At 41.4% G+C, this 18,764-nt stretch overlaps 2 protein-coding genes across 6 annotated transcripts in view; both read left to right on the top strand.

Annotated features, from left to right (window-relative positions):
• Positions 1–6,819, top strand: part of XPOT (exportin for tRNA) — a 29,341-nt gene extending 22,522 nt beyond the window's left edge. The window contains exons 19-25 of the mRNA XM_052774337.1: positions 863–1,052; positions 2,307–2,423; positions 2,508–2,623; positions 3,122–3,169; positions 4,673–4,744; positions 5,782–5,838; positions 6,342–6,819. Of these exons, the coding sequence (XP_052630297.1) occupies positions 863–1,052; positions 2,307–2,423; positions 2,508–2,623; positions 3,122–3,169; positions 4,673–4,744; positions 5,782–5,838; positions 6,342–6,368 (627 nt within the window). The 3' untranslated portion in view covers positions 6,369–6,819. The remainder of the gene's footprint in view (positions 1–862; positions 1,053–2,306; positions 2,424–2,507; positions 2,624–3,121; positions 3,170–4,672; positions 4,745–5,781; positions 5,839–6,341) is intronic.
• A 7,220-nt stretch (positions 6,820–14,039) lies between these two features.
• Positions 14,040–18,764, top strand: part of TBK1 (TANK binding kinase 1) — a 34,398-nt gene continuing 29,673 nt past the window's right edge. The window contains exons 1-2 of one of the 5 annotated variants that reach the window (XM_052774229.1): positions 14,040–14,122; positions 18,327–18,447. In XM_052774229.1, coding sequence (XP_052630189.1) covers positions 18,361–18,447 — 87 coding nt within the window. In that variant the 5' untranslated portion in view covers positions 14,040–14,122; positions 18,327–18,360. Of the gene's footprint in view, positions 14,123–14,452; positions 14,473–14,904; positions 15,297–18,326; positions 18,448–18,764 lie in introns of those variants that run through there. The other 4 variants (XM_052774230.1, XR_008233067.1, XM_052774232.1 and 1 more) reach the window with 4 other exon arrangements.

The raw sequence follows: 18,764 nt of genomic DNA, 5'->3' as shown, positions 1-18,764 counted from the left end.
AGCAATTCAAGATAACAGTAGATAATTAAAAAAAGTCTGTGTAAGGTGAGGAAGGTTAAAAAAAAAAGTCACAGGAGCAAGACTGGACAAATACCATGTTCAGGTGTAATGTTTAATGTTGTATGATACTGTACCATTCTTATTACAATATGCTAAAATAAAGATCCTAGCTTCAATAGTCTCACCTTGAATACTTTCAAGATACAGTGAAGAGAAGATTAAAGATAAAACCTTGCTTAAGCATTAAGAAATGAACATCTGAGTTGTCTCTTTATGGAACTAGTGTGTGGCTAGCACACAGCTTCAGTTTTTCAATTCATAAGTGTTCAACTATTTTAGTGCCCTAATATATATTTCTCACGGCAAGTAGGACATAAATGACAAATTTATTCTGTAATGCCAGTAGTATTTCAGCTCAGGAAAACTTTTCTTTAAGCAGTCTTTAAAGACAAGTGCTACAAAAGTGGCCTGCTGCCAGTTTTAACATCTTAGAGATGCATTTTCTGTAACTACAGTGACTTTACAGTAGCCCCTCTTGATATTTCAGGGAATTTGAGATAATGTCTGTCTGAACAGAAGCATGAGAAATCCTGAAAAAGCTTCTGTTCCTACTCAGGATGAGACTAGATAGGACTAGATATTTTTGTGCAAAAGACTTGAAATAGGTGGCGTGTAAGTCAAGATGCAGTAATGTTCATGGTGGCTCTGATGTGACTCACTTTGTTATAAGTAGTTGGTACATGAAAATACTGACTTTAAAGGTGAATCAAAGCTGAGAATTGTAAAAAGCCCTTAAGTTTTAATTTCAACATGTTCAATTTGTGTAACTGTTTGAGTTGATACCCTCTTCCAATCTCCACAGACACAGGTTTCACCTTTTCTGCAACAGATGTTTATGCCGCTACTTCATGCTATTTTTGAGGTGTTGCTCCTTCCAGCAGAAGAAAATGACCAGTCTGCTGCTTTAGAAAAACAAATGTTACGGAGGAGTTACTTTGCTTTTCTGCAGACAGTAACTGGCAGTGGAATGAGTGAAGTCATAGCTAATCAAGGTAAGTAGTTCAGTTTCTCAAGGGATAGTACTGTGGTTATTCTCATCTAAGCTTTGTCTATGAAAATCATTAGCCTAGTTCCTGTCAAGTACTATTAACTATGTTAAGGTAGAATGGACTAACGTAAATACAGTACTCAACTGACGTGTTGCACAAGAAGTTGGGTTTGTGAAATCCAGCTATAATAGGCATGTTCCTCCTATTGATCTTTTCAGCTTATATGTGATCACTGTGTATTATACACTGTTCTTGTCCTTATAGACATCTTCATTGCATCATTGTATTTGGTGAATCGGAGCTCATACAATATGTAACAATGTGTAGCAATGTTTGTGCTGTTGGGCAAGACCACTCACAGCTGCTAGTATTCATTGTGATATTCATCTTCTGAAGGACACATCTGTAACTTCTGTAATTTTTTATTACTATCACCTGATCTTGGTATCTATGGTAGAAGGCATCATGTGACTTACATATGTAGTTACCAGGTTTCCCTTTGTGGCCAAATGCAGATTAGTGCTTTTCATAGCAGGAATTTGAAGTCAAATGTCCAGTTGCTTCATTCTTCAAGTAATTCTCTTGGTTTGTATTCCATTAAAATGGCTAGGGACTTGAGAAGCTTTAAACTGCCTCATCTGGTAGGTGGAGCTCAGAATTCCTTCCCCCAATCCTAAAATGACAGTAATACGTGTAGGAAAGGAAAGGGTGGCATTAAGTAGTAGTGAGACCTTTCTTGAAAGAGGCACTTGATAGTTGTGATAGGCTAAGAAATTTTTAAAGGAATCAAACAGAAATAGGCATAAATGCAGCACAGAAATTTTCAAGTGTGATAAAAATACCTTTCTATATATTGGAACATAAGTGAACTACTTTAGTGCTGCTGAGTTCTAATTAACTCTACCAGGTTTGGGTAGAGAGGAGAAAACTTGTATTTGTAAGCAGGTCAAAGTACCCCCTCACCTTTGTGTGTATTAAAGGCCAAAAGAGCAATTAAAATCTCCAAACTTCAAAAAAAAAAAAAACAAACCCCAAAAAACCAAACCAAACAAAAAAAAAACCCCAATTATAACCTAAATAAGAGTTGTCTTGCATCGTAGGGGAAACTCTCAAAAACTATTTGAGACTTGTGCAAAAAAGAGCTGTTTTGAAGTTGAAGCATGTCTTCCAGGTCAGTATTTATATAAAATAGTATAAGAGTACAGAAACATTTTAGGCTGCAAATTGAAATGACAAGCTTGTTTTAATGTGTTTAAGGTGCAGAGAATGTGGAGCGTGTGTTGTTCACTGTCATTCAAGGAGCAGTGGATTACCCAGATCCTATTGCACAGAAGACTTGTTTTATTATTCTTTCTAAGTTGGTGGAGCTTTGGGGTAAGCCGTCTTTCCATAATTCCTTTGTAGCTGCTACTAACCATGAAGCAATAATAGAATATGGAATGTTATTTTTCTTTTCAGGAGGTAAAGATGGACCAGTAGGTTTTGCAGACTTTGTCTACAAGCACATTGTTCCTGCATGTTTCTTAGCACCTTTGAAGCAAACATTTGACTTGGCAGATGCCCAGACAGTACTGGTGTGTATTATAGATGGGGTTTTTTTTCTTTAGTTGTTGTGGGGCAGATTCAAGTTAGGAAACCTACAATGACTGTGGTGTCAAAGATCGTTGTCTCACAAATAAAATCCCTTATGTTTTTTATTGAGGTACCTGGATGATTAATTATTGAATATTGTGGTACTGTATTCTGTAGTTCACCTATGCTCAAAATCAAGCTAGAGAATTGCAGATCTGAGTATTTAACATGGACCTATATTACTTATTAACTAATGTTCAGTGAAAGTGAACACACAGGTGGCTGTTCTTTAGTTCATTTTGGGTTCAGCTGTGACAAATTTTTCTGGTTAGAGTGGAACAAAAATTGGAAGGTTGAGGCTCAGTTAGCATTGTGTGAGGGGAAGATGAGGGAATAATGGCATGAACTAGCCCTTGTTTTAGGCCTCGTTAGGTTCTTTGGCTTTAAATACTTAACCAGTAGACTAATCGAACAGTCTAATGTTATGTGTTACATTGCAGGCTTTATCAGAATGTGCAGTGACGTTAAAAACAATTCATCTCAAAAGGGTAAGCTTCATAATACTTCGCAGGGAATAATTCTTGCAGGTTTCTTTCTAGTGCTTTTATCAATTTCTAAAAATTAGATACTAGGGTGAATTACTACTCTACTCTCATATAAAATGATAGGATGACCATAATGCTGTGTAGGAATACAGGATGCAGTTGTTTTACCTCTTGATAAATTACTGCAAAATATTAACTCTTCATTAAGGAGTAAAATCTGCTCACTTGGTTGTTACTGTGTTTAATTGATCAATTGGCATTCTTTCACTTTTCAGTGTAGTACTTAAACTGACATAAAAGAGCAATTAGAGATGTACTATAGAGTACCTCTGTGAAAACTAAAGTATCTTTCGATGTGTAGCAGACTAGATTGAAAAACATGCATGAAAAAAATGAATTTTGCATTGTCTAATGACTAAAACACTATAGCATATTTCCATTTGTAATGGGAAATGAAACAGTTTCTATGTTCATGTTACTGTTTCTTGCTACACCCTTTAATTTGCCTGCTAACTTTTTCTGTCAGATGCAAGTAAAAGTCATAACTACACAAATTGTAAGAAGTTATAAACTGACAGAGAAGAGGTTATGTTTTAATTGATGAGAGCTGCTGAGTTTGTTCCTTTTTCCCCAAAAGCAATGAAGAGATAAATTTGTAGGAAATCAAGCTTTGGTAAATAACTTCCTATTACAAATGCTGTTTCTTTTACCACTTCTGATACAAATTTAGGAAAATTATCTGAAATCTTTTCCCTTCATGTGAGCTGTATACCATGTTCTAGTTCTAGGGTAACTTCTGTGTAAATTAATAAAGTTGATTCACTTTCCCTGGTTAGAAGTATTGGGTTATGTTTCTGTACTGCCAGTGTACAGTAATCCCTCTTGTGATGAGAGGTATCTGATAAATGCAAATAAAGAAAACAAAAACTAATGTGCTAACCAAAGCAGAACTGTCTGTCTGCTTCTCTCAAAGGATTGGAGGTTCCATTTTATTACTGTTTAGTCCACTGCAAATTTACAGAGTCAGTGTTACAAGAAGAGAAACACTATGTTCAGTGTACTTGGCTACTAAATTTCACTATGGGAGTAGATTGGTAAAGCAGTTGGCAGATACTAATTGCCAAATTTTTATTTATTTTCCTTTCATATGTCAGATAGTGAAATTAGGGCTGCCTTCTTTCTTAACTGACTTCTACAGTTGACATGTCACAAACTGACTGGCTGTGTTGTAATTCTTATTTCAGTGCAATTTTCAGTGCATTCTTCTGCTGTGTAACAAATACCAAATTGCCGTAGAATCCTTAATGCCAAGGTTGAGAAATCTTTTTGTTTGCTAACAGCTGAGAATAACATGAGCATTTGGTATTTGATATGCATAACTTCTCTGTAAAATACTCGTGTAGACCACCTGTTTTCAAACTCTTCTGTTACCATACAGTATAGGGCTATGACTTCCCCATTTGTACAAAAGTATACTTGAACAAATTGTGTACTGCTTTCCTCTAGGGTCCTGAGTGCATTCAGTATCTTCAGCAAGAGTATTTGCCTTCTTTGCAAGTAGCTCCTGAGATAATTCAGGTAGGAATTCCTAAAAGAACATTTGGAAAACTCTTAATAATCATAAATGTTAAATGGGAACAAAATGAATACCGACAAAGTTAACCTCCTACCATCCCTCAGTAAAATGTATTCTGATACTGCATATCAGAATAGCATTAACTTAGCATAAGGAGTAAAGTTACTGCAAGAGTACCTTGCAAAAAAAGTCCAGTGTATGTGACTGTCTAAGCCATCTTCCTACTTTAATTCAAATTTTAACTTGAGGAAAAAGCATCAGAATACTTAAAGTAATAACTCAAAAGTAAAATGAAGCATGTTGAGCGTATAGAAAATGTGATAAAGGCTGTATTCAACACTACAGAAATTTAAGCCACAGCACTGGTTCTACTGTCAAAAATTATGTACAATGTTAAGCGTGGGGTTTTTGTGTGCTTATTTTGTAGTAGTTTAAGAGGGTTCTCAAAAGTGAAACTTTACACCTAACCATGGTCTCAATATTAAGCATTGCTAGCCATATGGTAAGCATTGCCATGAATAAATTGTTAGATGAACCCTGACAATTTTAATTGTGACTGATTTGTATACTATAGTAATTGGGTTTGCTGCATTAGGAGACAATTATACTCATTATAAAAAACTGTAGAACTTTTAAGTGGTGTTAAATATATGTAAGGATCAAGTGTTATCTTTTGGTGACACCCTGATGTTTTCTGATCTAACATTATAACTTTTTCAAGTGATGTGCATATTCTGCTGCCACCAGAAGTTACTGGAAAAATTAAAGGTTTAGAATCTCCTTGATTGCAGTCCTTGTTAGATAGTCCTGTTTCTGTCTACTCAGCTAAAAGTGAATGTCACCCCAGAATGCACTTGGCCTGTCATAGCCTATTACAATTTTTTTATCCATAACATACTTTTCTTTGCTTGCACATTAGGGAAAATACAAACTAATATCAATGGCTTTACATACAAGGTATTCTATATGCTCCTAACATATCTCAGGTTGTCTTGTTGCTTCATTTAGTTATTTAGTATTTCTTTATTCTCTCTTACAGGAATTCTGTCAAGCACTTCAGCAGCCTGATGCTAAAGTTTTTAAAAATTACTTAAAGGTAAAGATTTTTTTGTCTTTAAATAGCTTTTCATTCTATTTGAACTTTGTCATACAATTTAGTTGTGGTAGTGACCTGAAGTAAAATTGAAATATTGAATTATTTAATAGGTTTTAGCCAGAGGGAATCTCCAAGTAGTAAAAGCAGTTATTTGGAAAGAAGGAGCAAACAACAACAAACCCACATCTGTAGAACTGTCACTTACCCTCAGCACCTTGCCATCTCCTCAATAGCTTGATGTTCTTATGGCTTATGTTTAATAGTTGAAATAGCAAAAAAAGTGATACTATAATTGTAGAGAATGTGTCAGAATGCTTCATTTTTGAGGGTGCAAGTGTAATCGAATAGCACAAGTCACATCCTTGAACCTAGTGTGTTAACCAGTATGTTAAACAAGAAAATGAGCTCTGTCAAACTAATCTTGCAGCTCAACCATTTCCATGTCTTCTATTTCCTTTGTCTTAAAATGTGTTGTTTTTTTTTTTTTAATAAATTTTTAACAGGTATTCTTCCAGAGAGCAAAGCCCTAAGGAAAGTACTGGAATCTCATGTACCCTGTTTTCCATAGTCCAGAACTCTGGTTGTTAATTTATAAAAACGCTAACTCTTGTGCCATTCAGACTGGGTTTGTTTTTAAGAAATGTTGCTTTGTGCTTACATCAGTACATATTTTAGCCTCTCGTAAAAAAAAGAAATGCAAATCCCCCACCTGTGTCTCAAACATGAAGGTATGTGACAACATGAAAAATAATCTGTATACCTACACAAACTTTTATTATGTAAAGGATGATTTAAGCTTATGCTGTAACACGTGCAGCAATGAAATGACACTTATTTTTGAAATTAAATGTAAAAATCCCTTCAGACCATAGCAATGGTTATTAAAATGTGTACATTTTTGATACTGAGTAAAATGTTTTCATAAGACATAAAATTCATTTGTTCATGTATGGTGACATGAAAATAAAACAATCAAAGTCATTCTTGTAGATAGTCATTTCATTGAAGTTGTCTTAATGATAAAATTATATATATATACCTCCTATAAAACAGATTGGTTTAATAAATGATTTCATTTAAAAGTAGCATCTGGTTCTATCTTTTTTATGAAAAAAATAAAATTTTATCCAGTGAAATGTTAAGTCTCTTCGAATCATTTTGGTTGAATCTTTAGAAGCTACAGCATTCTTTAACCTTCTGGCTGTTACATTTGAGTAGAACCTGGCAATTTTTCTGATGCTTGGATAGTAAATTGTATGGCAATCTTGCATGTGGAGGATGCTGGCAGAAAAAGAATTGTATTCACTGCAGTATGTCAGTAGGGTCAATGGTCTATACAGAGATTTTAGTAGGGTGTTGCTACTTCTGTCCCAAAATGTATCAGTTGGTCAGCTTGTTTCTTTGCCTTTTTTTTTTTTTTTTTTAATTCTATGACATTACAGTTTTTGTTTCTATTTCACAGGGACAGGGGGAAGCTAGGAGTCTTCCCATGCATGGGGTTTAATACTTTCCTCAGGAACTGCTATCCATAGTAAAAAGCTGACTTACCTCTAGCATAATCAGATGAGCATTTTTCTAGACTGTGCGGTGCTAGGTTCTTCATCCAATTTAAATGGAAAATAAATGAGGAGGTGGATCAGAAACAGCAGCCAGGAGTGAAGCGTAGTGATGTTTTGAGGCTACTTACTGCCATTCCCTCCCTCTTCACTGAGGGAAGAAAGCAGAGGGCACTTACCTTTACTGCTCTTCAGTAGGACAGTATCACTTCTATAAGATTTTTGTTCCTGATTTTTGTACGTTTAAGCAAAAGTTTCCTGTTACTTGATTTGTCTTATCACAGATTAAGTGCTTGTGGTGCTTTTTGTACTTCCTAGTCTCACAGTCCTGTTTCCCTCCTTTTGCTGCCAAACCAGTGCGAGAGGTTCCCTGGGTCCAATAGCCGTCCCGTTTTCTCCTGTAGCACTAGAAGCCTTCCAGCTTTAACTTGGTGCTTTGCATATGCTGCTGCATTCCCGCACCTCCCTGCTGCCCCTCCCCAGCGCAAGGGGCTGCACCCCTGGCCATGGCAGCTATTGCTGAGTGTTTGCTGTCAGTCTTCTCTGTGTTTGGCTTGGTCTCCTTCCTCTGCAGTTATGGCAGCTTTACCACGTGGAGGGAAGAGCTTTCACTAGGCAGATTATGAAGCGAATGATAAGGTAGGGCTCTTCTGTCTTTAGCAAAGTTTTTGAATTACAGTGCCATTGTAATGGAGTCGCTCTTAGTTTTCATACATGATTTAGACTTTTGCCTTCTGAAGTAAGGGTAGTACTGCTGCTTTTAGCACTGTATAAAAGCAGGAAAAAAGCCTTTGCTTATTAATACTATTAGTATAATTGGCTGTGTCATTTGTCTAACAGAGCATGATTTAGCTATTATCAAATTACACCCTCATGAGAAAAGTCTTTAAACTGGCCACTGCCAAAAGAGACTGCTCTCCTTCCTCATCCCCACTCTCCCCCTATAGCTTCCTCTGTGCCAAATCTGGTGTTCATCTAACCCCGTAAGGAGCTAGTCAGGGAGCTGAAGTAGCAGAAACACTTCCCCCTCAAAGCAAGTTGCCATCTGTGGTGGTGTCAGGTGAGGATGGGTCTAAAGCAGAGAGTGCAGAGAGTAGGAGTGAGCTGTGCGCAGCAACCATCGGCTGGGCTGTATTATTGACTTCTACCCTGCCCTTCCATCTGTGACCGAAAGAGTATCCTGGAGGATGAATGGTTAGGTAGTCTGGATCTTCGGAGAAACAAATTTGGTTCAGCCTGAAGAATTCAAAAAGGATTGTTCACTTCTATGCTTTATCCCTGTTGAATCAGCATCGTGTACTGTCAGGGATTATGCAAGCAGTGAACTGTAAAACAGGATCTGTGAGTTGGTTTCTATAACTTTAGATAAACATGTAAACACTGATTCTGGCTACTAGTGTGTTATTTTTTCTGCAGTTTCCTTCAGCGGTGCAGAGACCACAGGTCTGCAGCTGTTGTATCACAGTTGCATTGTGTGGTGGGTATGCAGTGCCTAGTAACCATCTTTGCAAAGAATCAAGGTTTAGAAAGACAATTGATGAGTTTCTACATTTTTACTTTGAAGAGATGGGTTCCTGCTTTGTGCTTTTTGGTTTTTTTTTTTTCTTTTTAAATCTGGACTGGAGAAGTGCACTTCACAGAGAAATCTGGTGATGCAACACGTATTCAGAGTGTGCACTAGACTCTCCAGGCAGTGTTTAGATGCTTTGAACATCCTATGAAAACTACTTCTTTTGGGGGTAGAAGAGGAGAAACAAGAGATAGATGAGAACACTCCACGGAGGGATTAGGTTGACATTCACATGTTTTCCTTCTTCAGACAATGGATGATCTTCTGATTTAAAGGCTACACCAAACACAACTGCCTGCAGCTCTCCCGTATGACTTACCATTACTGTGTACCTGCATTGGTCAAAACGCCCCTGTCCAGACTGAAGATGCATAAAACATCATCATGGTAGTAACTCTTCCTTTTGTGCACAAGCTATTTCCTCCTATAAAGTGTGTTTAAGTAGGAAACACAGCTGCAAGTCTTCAATTAAAGATACAAGGCAGCCTTTGCAGAGAGCTGGAATCTTTTATTTACAAGCTGGTGTATTTACTAAAGAGATAAGCTTTCATGTCTGCAAGTACTTTTCCTGGTGTGAAGTAGAGGCAATGAATTTGATGCAAGCTGAGGTCAGGGACAATTTTTCTCAGGGAATGGCTTATCAATGCAGGCAAGACATTTTAGCAGCTAGTTGCTGCCCAGAGAGGCAAGCTGCCCTTTTCACCTCTCTTGTTAGCATTGGCACTTGTCCGATTCTGTAACAGGACAATTTATGGTTGTCCTGGTTTCAGCTGGGATAGAGTTAATTGTCTTTCTGGTAGGTGGTACAGTGCTATGTTTTGAGTTCAGTATGTGATGTTTTCAGTTGTTGCTAAGTAATGGTTAGTCCGAAGTCAAGGATTTTTCAGCTTCTCAAGCCCAGCCATCGAGAAAGCTGGAGGGGCACAAGGACACAGCCAGGGCAGCTGACCCGAACAGGCCAACCATGTGATGTCAAATCTCGTATATAAACTGGGGGGAGTGGGGGTGGGGGGATCGCCGCTCGGGGACTAACTGGGTGTCAATCGGTGGGTGGTGAGCAATTGCACTGCGCATCATTTGTATATTCCAATCCTTTTATCATTACTGCTGTCACTTTTAGTGTTATCGTTATAATTATTAGTTTCTTCTTTTTTATATTCTATTAAACTGTTCTTATCTCAACCCACAAGCTTTACTTCTTTTCCGAATTTTCTCCCCCATCCCACTGGGGGGGGGGGGAGTGAGTGAGCGGCTGCGTGGTGCTTAGTTGCTGGCTGGGGTTAAACCACGACAATGGTGGAAAGCTAATCTTGCAAAATAACTTATTTTCAAATTTTTCAAAAACTTCAAAGCTATTAACAAATAAATTCAAAGCTATTTGGAAAGCTACTTACTGTTTGGGGGAGACAAAGGTTTTCCAGCTGGAACTACCTCACCATGGGGTGAGACAAGTGCTACCGCAGAGTCAAGGAAAGCAGCTGTAATGTGTGGGTAGGGGTGGAGGAGGGAGCAAGCCCCTTTCAGCAGCAGCTGGCCATTGGGCCCATTTTGTTGTAGCATCACTCTGTAGCCATGCAGTTACTGAACTTTAATTGTGCCATTTCAGTAAGTTAAGCCAACAGGAAGCCAAAGAAAAGGGGAGTGAAGGGAAAAAGCAAACAGGTTTTAACTGATTAAGTATGCCAAAACTGCTGTGAAGGACCAGCACAAGTGAAAGAATGGGACTTAGTGGTAGTAGTGATGAGAACAAGCGACAGAAGTTGATGGGGCGGCCAGAAATAGGAGGGGGAGTATCTCCCTGTGAAACATCTTGGTAGTGGCAAAAGGTGGCACATCAGAAAAAGATGGAGTGTGCTGGAAAATACATTTCTGCCAAGGTCAAGGTTGATACAGCTCCTGGTGATAGCAGAAGTGGGAAGTCAGAGCCAGAGTAACTGTTCGGTGAGAAATGTTTTCTTACTCTTCAGTGGGTCTTTCTGTTCCTCACTGGTTGCTCACATTCATTCTGACAGATGCATGGGGGGTTGTATGTGTCCGCAGTTTGTCTTGGGGTATTGCGTTCGGTGTTTCCCATTTGCTATGAGGTGGGTGCCTGCCGGCTGTGTGAATTCTGCATGTCACACAGGCACACAGCAGGTTAATGCCCTGGTGATTGTGAAGATTGTTTGGCAGACAGGTTTTGCGTTTGTTGCTCCAGCATGAAGGCTTTTCCCTCTCACGTTCTCTGTTCCTCCTTCATATGTTCGTTGTTCACTATATATATCCCAGGCATTTCAGAAAAGTGGGAGATGCCAGACTCCAGAACAAGATTTTTTTAATCTAATAATGTTGTTTTACTATCCACACTAGCCACTATTCCACTGAACTCTCCCAGATAGCTTAGTAACTATGGGACCAGGAGGAAGAGTACTATTTGTGGACTACTTTTGGACTAAGGTTTGCTTGGGAGTGTTAATCTGTACATGTTGTAAACAGCTTTGGAATGAATTCTCTGGTGGCAAGCTGGAAACAAGGCAAAGCTAGTAAGAGCTGTCTTACATCACAAAATTGCTTCCCTTTCCTCTCTGCAAAACTACAGAAGAAGAGAAAATGGCTTAAATAACATGGAACTATGGAAGGCAGTTCCAGCTGAAGTGAAGTTGGCTGCTGAATAGGTTTGCTTATTCTGGTTCAGCTGTGATGCCTCCTAAATATTTAAATCAAATATAGAAAGCAATTTGACTATATGAGTAAATGGCTCAAAAGCTTTGGTGTTCTTTTAGAAAATTTGTTAATGATAGTTTAACTTGCTTAGGACTTTCTAGAGTTACTGGTAAAGTTAGCAGTTGTCCTTTTAGTATGGTTGGTAAGATGCAATTTCTCACTCTAAATTTTTAAAAATCAATTCAATCAGATGTTTTTTTCTTGGCAAATATCTCCTGTGTTCGATTTCCACTCTCCCCTGTTCTTACCTCTCTGTTGCTAGGTTGCCCAGAGGGTCCCAAGAAAAAGGTTAGAAGATGATACTGTATTTTGCCAGTTTTAATGCTCTCAGCTCTGGTCGACTATGCTCAGTTTGGCTTTTTTTCCCCAGCATCTTTTTCTGAGTTCTGGCATTCACAGCTACACGTGTGAGAAGATGGTATGCGACACGCCAGCTTTAGCTGCAATTCTTAGAGCTGTATTGTTAGGATGAAGAGATGTAATTGTATTCAGCTACAGGCTGCTGAATTTGTGAACATGAATGAGAATCCAATACAAGAGAGGAGAGGAATACCAGAAGTTCTACTAATACATTGAAAAGAAGTGGAAGGAAGCAAAGTAAAAATTTCTAGAGTGAAACTGTGATGACACTTTCCTTTTGGTGTCTGTTTTCCCTATTCTTACATTCAACGTAATGTTTTCCTGTGATTCATACTGTGAAACATTTAAAGCCTAGAGAAGATTCCCCTCACATAAGTATCACTGATTATGTTACAGATACACGCTAAAAAAATGGAGTTTGAATTGTGTGTACCGTAGGAATCATCTTCATTTATTCAAGACCTGGGGAAAGCACACGGGCTTGTAACTGCAGTGAGAGCGGTCGGCAGCCAGACCCAGGGGCAGGGTGACATTGGAGCTGAGACACTCTAGGTCTTAAATGAACAAAGTCCTGGGGAACCTGGTCTGAAGTCAGCACTGACCCTGCTTTGAGCAGGTGGTTGGACCAGAGACCTCCCGAAGCCCCGTCCAGCCTGAGTGAGACCATGATATAAAATGGCCAGGTCCAAAAAGCATCAACATGCTGAGCCAACAGCTTGGTTTTATTCAGAAGTGGGAGCAAGTACACATTCAAGATACAAAGAAAAGTTCATGGACGTTTTCCTGATTTTGAGAGGGCTTTTGCTAAAACACGTATGCATGATCTGATGAATATTTCTAAAGACGACAAAGCTGACTCATGGGTGTCCACCTGGTGGAAAAAAAAATGGCTTGCCAAGCTGGGTGCGGAGGAGAGGGTAGCAGAAATAAGCCACGTAACTTCCGAGGAGCGCTGCAGTGTTTTGAAGGATGCAAGGACAACGGCCATTGTGGCAGGGAACTATTCCCTCTATAATGCAGAAGCGCTACAAAATAAAGCTCAGATGCCAACAACTATAAATTAAGCATTTACAGTAACAGTATAAAATGTATCAAAGTCAATTTATCCGTTTCACTAAGCAGAATTTTAGAACAAGCTTAGCGCTCTGTTAACAACTGAACCGGCAGAAGTTTGGACTTGTGATAAAGCTTGAGAAAGGTAAGATGATAACAATAAGCAAAGCCTGTAAGCAAAAGGTTGCTATTTTTCACGTGTCAGTTCCTCAAGAGAATAGGCTTCTAAGATTTGGGAAGATGGAAATTCCAAACAGGAAATGCAGAGGATCAAAAAAAGGATAGTCTTGGGGGAAAAATTAAAAATTTATTTTGACTATTTTCCCACTATATGTTGCATAAATTATATTTTTTGTAGTATATAAATTATGTTTTTTCCTTACACAAGCTATACAGACCATTTATTGGAACAGCAACGTTAGCGGACACACAAAAAAAAAAAAGAGCAAGAGATAAATCATCAAGGAACTTTGCGTTAAGGCATTTAAGTAAAAAATGAGCGAGGGCACGACCGTATGAAGAACACCGACGCTTGGTGAGGTTTAAACGGGGTGAAGCCGAGGTCACTGACACGGGGCGGGGAAACGCTTCTCCCGGGTGCTCGGCGGGCGGGGGAAGGCGGCGGCCCGGCCTCGGGGGGGGGGGGGGAGCGGCGGGGCAGAACCGCCGCCGAAGCGGTCACGCAGCAAAAAAAAAAAAAAAAAAATCACGGCGGAAACGCTCCCCGGCGCCGGCCCGAGCTCGTTCCGAGCATCGGACCGGCCGGGGCGCCCACCGCTCGGGAACGGCCCGCCCCCACTCTTCGACGCCTCCCAGGCCCTTCCCGCTTTCGCCGTCCCCTCCCTCGCCTCGGGGCCCGCGCCGCTCCCTCCCGCCGCGCCCCGTCAGTCGCCCCGCCGCCCCGCCGGCCACCTCCGGGCGGGGAAGGGCCGGGAGGCGGCGGCCGCCGAGGCGGCGCTTCTGCCGCCCCGCCCTCCCCGGCGCCGCTGCAGGAAGCCGGAAGCGGCCGGGGCGCCGGGCAGGCAGGGCGAGAGGCGGCTGGGTGCGTGGGGGCCGGGGCCGGTGGGCAGGGCGGGGCGGGGGGAGGCCGCGCCGAGGTGGGCGGCGGCGGCGGGAGCCGCTTCCCCTCCGCGCCGCCGCCGCCGGGGCGAGGTGGTTTCGGTTTCCCGGGGCGGCGGCGGGGCCTTCCCGGCAGCTGCCGGCTCCCGAGGAGCGTCGCGGGCGCCGGCGGCGGCGGCGGCGGAGCCCCCCTGAGGCGGCAGCGGGCCCGGGCCCCGCCCGGGGAGGGGACGAGGCGGCGGCCGGCCTGCGGCCTCGGCGGCGTGCCTGGGGCTCGTCCCTGCCCCGGTCTCGATGGCTTCTGTCGCCGCGCATGTCGGCAGGTCGCAGTTGGTACGACCCGTCAAAACTGCGATTGTAACGGGAAGGGGCGGGGGGGGGGGGGGAAGCGTTCGTTTGGTAGCGGTCTGTGTACAGCTTTCCTCAGGCAGCGGCGTCGCCTTCGTGAGCGTGGGAGTTGCTAAACTTTTTACCTCGGGAAGGCTGTCCTGTTGCGGAGCGGAGCTCCGGCGCCCTGCCCGCCCTGCCCCACCTTCCCGGGCGCGGGGCTGCGTCGCTGGGGCCAGCCCGTGGCCTCTGCGGCTCGGCGGGAGCTGCCGGCCCGGGCCGGGGCCGGGGCCGAGGCCGAGGCCGAGTCCTCTTCCCCCGCGGCGGGCGGGAGGCGCCGAGAGCGGTGCTGGCGAGCAGTGCTGGCGAGCAGCGCCGGAGCCAGGCTTGCCGCTGGTGTCGCGGGCCTCTGAGGGCCTGCGGGGCTTCGCGTGGGTTCAGGCAGCAGCTTGTGCGGCCCAGGGCAGGGTGTTTCGGTAATTGGGACGGTCGGTGTCGGACTGGAAGCTCCCGGAAGGAGGTTAGCTGAAGAACGCGGGGGTAGGAAGCAGGAACTTCGGGGGGAGAAACTTCCTTCCTAGGCGTTAGGAGAGGGCGTGCAGAAAGTATAAACCCCTTATGTTTACCGGACCGTATGACGCTAACATAACGTTTGTTCGGAACCCCAGCACCTTGCCTGTCGGCTTTGGTGGCATGTAGGATCTTGCCTGTAGACGGGAAGAGCCTTCGCTTCAACTTCATCATGGGTCCCTGCTTGCCTGGTGAGCTTGTATACTGCAGCTGTTAACAGGGGAAGTACCTGCTTTCTGTGCTTGTCCCGCCTGCCCGAGGTAACAGCAAACTTCTTCGTATTAATTAGAAGCAGTCAGTACTCCTGCTTCAAAGTATTGGGAATTTAAAAAAAAAAAAAAAAAAAGCATTAGCAAATGCAGTCTTTTTCTCTTACAATTCCCCCTGCTGACAAATAAAGAAGTAGTAGCATCACCAGAAGCAGAAAAATACTCAAAAAAAAAAAACCCCAAACCCCCAAAGCAGCCCCTAGCCCTTGAAATGCTAATGAGTCATGGGGGACAATAAATCAACCTGCTGGTGGGAGAGATACCTTTAGATATATGTGAGGAACTTCTGACTCCTGGTCGTTAAGTCTGATACTACATGAGTGCAATATGAAGAAATAGAAAGTTAAGCATTAAATCTAGTGACAGGACCAGTTTTACAGTTAGAGATCTATTTTTTTTTTTTCAATGTGAAACTCTTAGTGAATAGATTGAGGAAGATAATGGAAGATTGGAAGATACGAAAAGAAAAATGGACGTGCTGAGTGTTTAGCAAAGATGAGTTCTGAATCAGTCTAAGAAAGGAAAGGTATTAAATCAAAGGAGGTCTAAATATAAGTTATTGAATCAAATTATTATAATGTGAACATTAAAACTAAAGGTGAGTGAGACTTTATGCCTTAAAAGTGAAGACTCTGCCAAAAGAGTGTAGACTTTGTTATTATTATAAAAATACTATTTTGATTAAAAAAAAGTGGAATAGTGCAACATTGACTTTGGTTTGGCGCTGGATGTGTACCCTGGGATTCATACTGGCATAATTGTATCTGTAGTTTTGCAAGTGAAAAAAACGAGACCTTGAGAACTCGTTAGTGACTTGCTAGGGTTTTTTTAAATCCATTGAATGATATTCCAGCTCATCTGTTGCTTTTTGTTTTGTTTTCACCCATTGACCTTCATGCAAATTTAATTAGGAATTGTAAAGGAAGAGAGTTGATCTCATACATAAGCTACCTCACCTTTATTGCTTTGGGCAACATAATAATTCAGTCCCTAATAGGCTGCTAAAATTTTTAGTATTTGAACAGATGTCAGTGAAGAAACTTTGTGTTTACTTGATCCTTCTGCACGCTTTCTGTTTGCTTAGAAAGGATTCATTATATATCTGCGTCTTGGTATGAATCTAATGAGTGTTGCTTTGAAATAAATGACAAAATACGTGTTTGTTGGTAATGTGCCAGCTGGCTTGTTACAAACAGGGTTTTAATTATGAGGAATTTTTTAATTTGGAGATTTTAAAAATGGTTTACAGAGTGGGCTGTGCAATATTTCCTTGCAGACCTCTTCCTTACCTTCTATGTCTGCATCATAGGTAGCTCTTTGGTATCTACAGTAATTGCCAGCTGGGAGAAGTTATCTTATTCTACTACTGTAAATTGCCTAGTCAGAGATAACTGAGAATTGTAAGGGTTTGGGGAGTGGTGGTGGGTTTTTTTAGTTCGAATTTGAGATTAAAAACCTTTCTTCCCTTCTCTAGGCATTAAGAACTTTATCTAGATTTTAAAAATGGTGTTGCTGCACGGCTTTGAATTTAGTTTAGAGTAATGTCAGGTCTTTGCGTTGCGTCGTTGAGTTCTGTATGCTACATGTCATTGCCCAGGTGTTTTGGGACAGCTTTGCAAGAAACTCCACATCTTACATGAGCGCACAGCGAAATGAAAGTATGAAATCTGCAGTCGCTATGGATAGAGGAATGCGTTCAAAGTCACGAGCAAACGTGGGGGGGTCTCTGTGGCGTGGCGTGGGTCGGATCAGGGGCAGTGCGAAGGCGGGTGCCGGAGCGGGACGGGCGAAGGGTGCTGGGGTGGCCGGCGCACGGTGCAGGCTGTCGGGCTCCTCTGCGCCAGGGAGCTCTTGCAAAGTGCGAGCCACCTTCTCGTCATAGACATCCACGGGAAATTCTGTCATACCTCTTCCTCCGGGAGTTACAGGAAAGGCTTTTTTGGTTTTTTTGAGGATCCGTTAGCTGTTTCTTGCCAGTTAACAGGGGCAGATGCAGGGTCCCCTGCCAGGCTGTGAGGAAAGGCGGCTGCTGCTGCGGGACCTTCCCCTGGTCCGGTTGCCGTTTTGATCTCAAGATTCTTTAGATCTAGGAAGCTATGTCTTTGATCTTAGAGCCTTTTGCTAGATTTAAGGGCAAAATCAGTGCTTTAATTAAACCAAAAAGGTAAGGGTATTCACCTGCAGCTCCTGCTGTTCCTGCAAGGGGAGAAATCTGGTAGCTCTAATGTTTTTTTAATTGTTTTAATTTAATCTAACTATTTTTTCCTCTTTCTTTTGGATCTGTGAAGACCTGAGTATCTGACAGTTTACATTTCAGGGAGGGTGGCGAAGCTAGGCTGTCTCTCTAGAAATGATGTGACGTACCAAATGTGGAATTTCAGAAATGAGAGAAATGTCCCTTAATTTTTTCCTGTAGTAATTGGTGGTTCAAGAAAGTAGCTGAAAATACTTGTGTTAATTGTGACTTTTATCTAGCTCATGTAAAAATAGCTTTGTGTAAGTAGTTAGTCGAGTTCCTTTACAGTTGTACTGAAGTGCAGCTTCCAGAGCCAAAGTGATCTAAAAGATCCGTATACATATCTGCCATCGTCTCTGATGCCTGTTCTTTGGCGTATATACCAAATAATGGAATTCGATTGCAGGTCTTGCTTATTTTCAAAAGACCTTGTGCACGTGTTTTTGACTCTTTCCTGTAGTTTTTGTTACTGTATCATTTAAACGCCTGTGTACATCAGAAAAGGGATTATAAAGCTTTCACTTTTCCAGTTGTATTTTCCAACAAAGTTTGGGGAGTAAAGACCTCAAATGCAGAGAGGTGGTGTGTCTATGGCATTAGTTTTGATTGTTGAGCTTGTTTCTTTGTTTCACCTCTTATTCCTCTACTCGGTTGTTCTTAATTATTTCTGTACGTCTTTGGAGTTGTGGTTGGGTTGTGGGGTTTTTTTCTTTCTAATTAAAGTAAGTCCTGTTCATGTATTTTACTAAATTATAATTCAATATATTTAACCTTTTGTTTTTAAGGTGAAAAAGAAAACTGTCTCATCAAAGAGCAAAGATGCAGAGCACTTCAAATTACCTCTGGCTGTTGTCTGACATTCTAGGACAGGGAGCTACTGCAAATGTTTTCCGGGGACGACATAAGGTTTGTGAGGAATTGCTAATCTGAGCAACATCTAAAATTGAAATTTTTTCATATGCGAGTAGCGTCATGAAATCAACGGAAAACAGTTCAAGGCTTAGGCCTAAAGCAAATATATCTGTGTAACTATTCATACTTAGTTTTTAATTTTTAATAAACATCCATTCAGTTAGAGTTCTATACAGTTATTTCTGAGGATTTGTTTTCAATATTGTGTTATTTGTCCTTGTAAAATATTAACCATTATTAATTCTTCATTCCTCCACTCTTCAGTTTTATGGAAAAAATACTCCTTGCTTAAGAATTTAAAAAGGAATGAA

Source organism: Harpia harpyja, chromosome 23, assembly GCF_026419915.1.
Source record: "Harpia harpyja isolate bHarHar1 chromosome 23, bHarHar1 primary haplotype, whole genome shotgun sequence".
Classification (NCBI taxonomy): domain Eukaryota; kingdom Metazoa; phylum Chordata; class Aves; order Accipitriformes; family Accipitridae; genus Harpia; species Harpia harpyja.
Note: the sequence above shows the minus strand (reverse complement) of the source record. Positions and strands in the feature narration are given on the sequence as shown.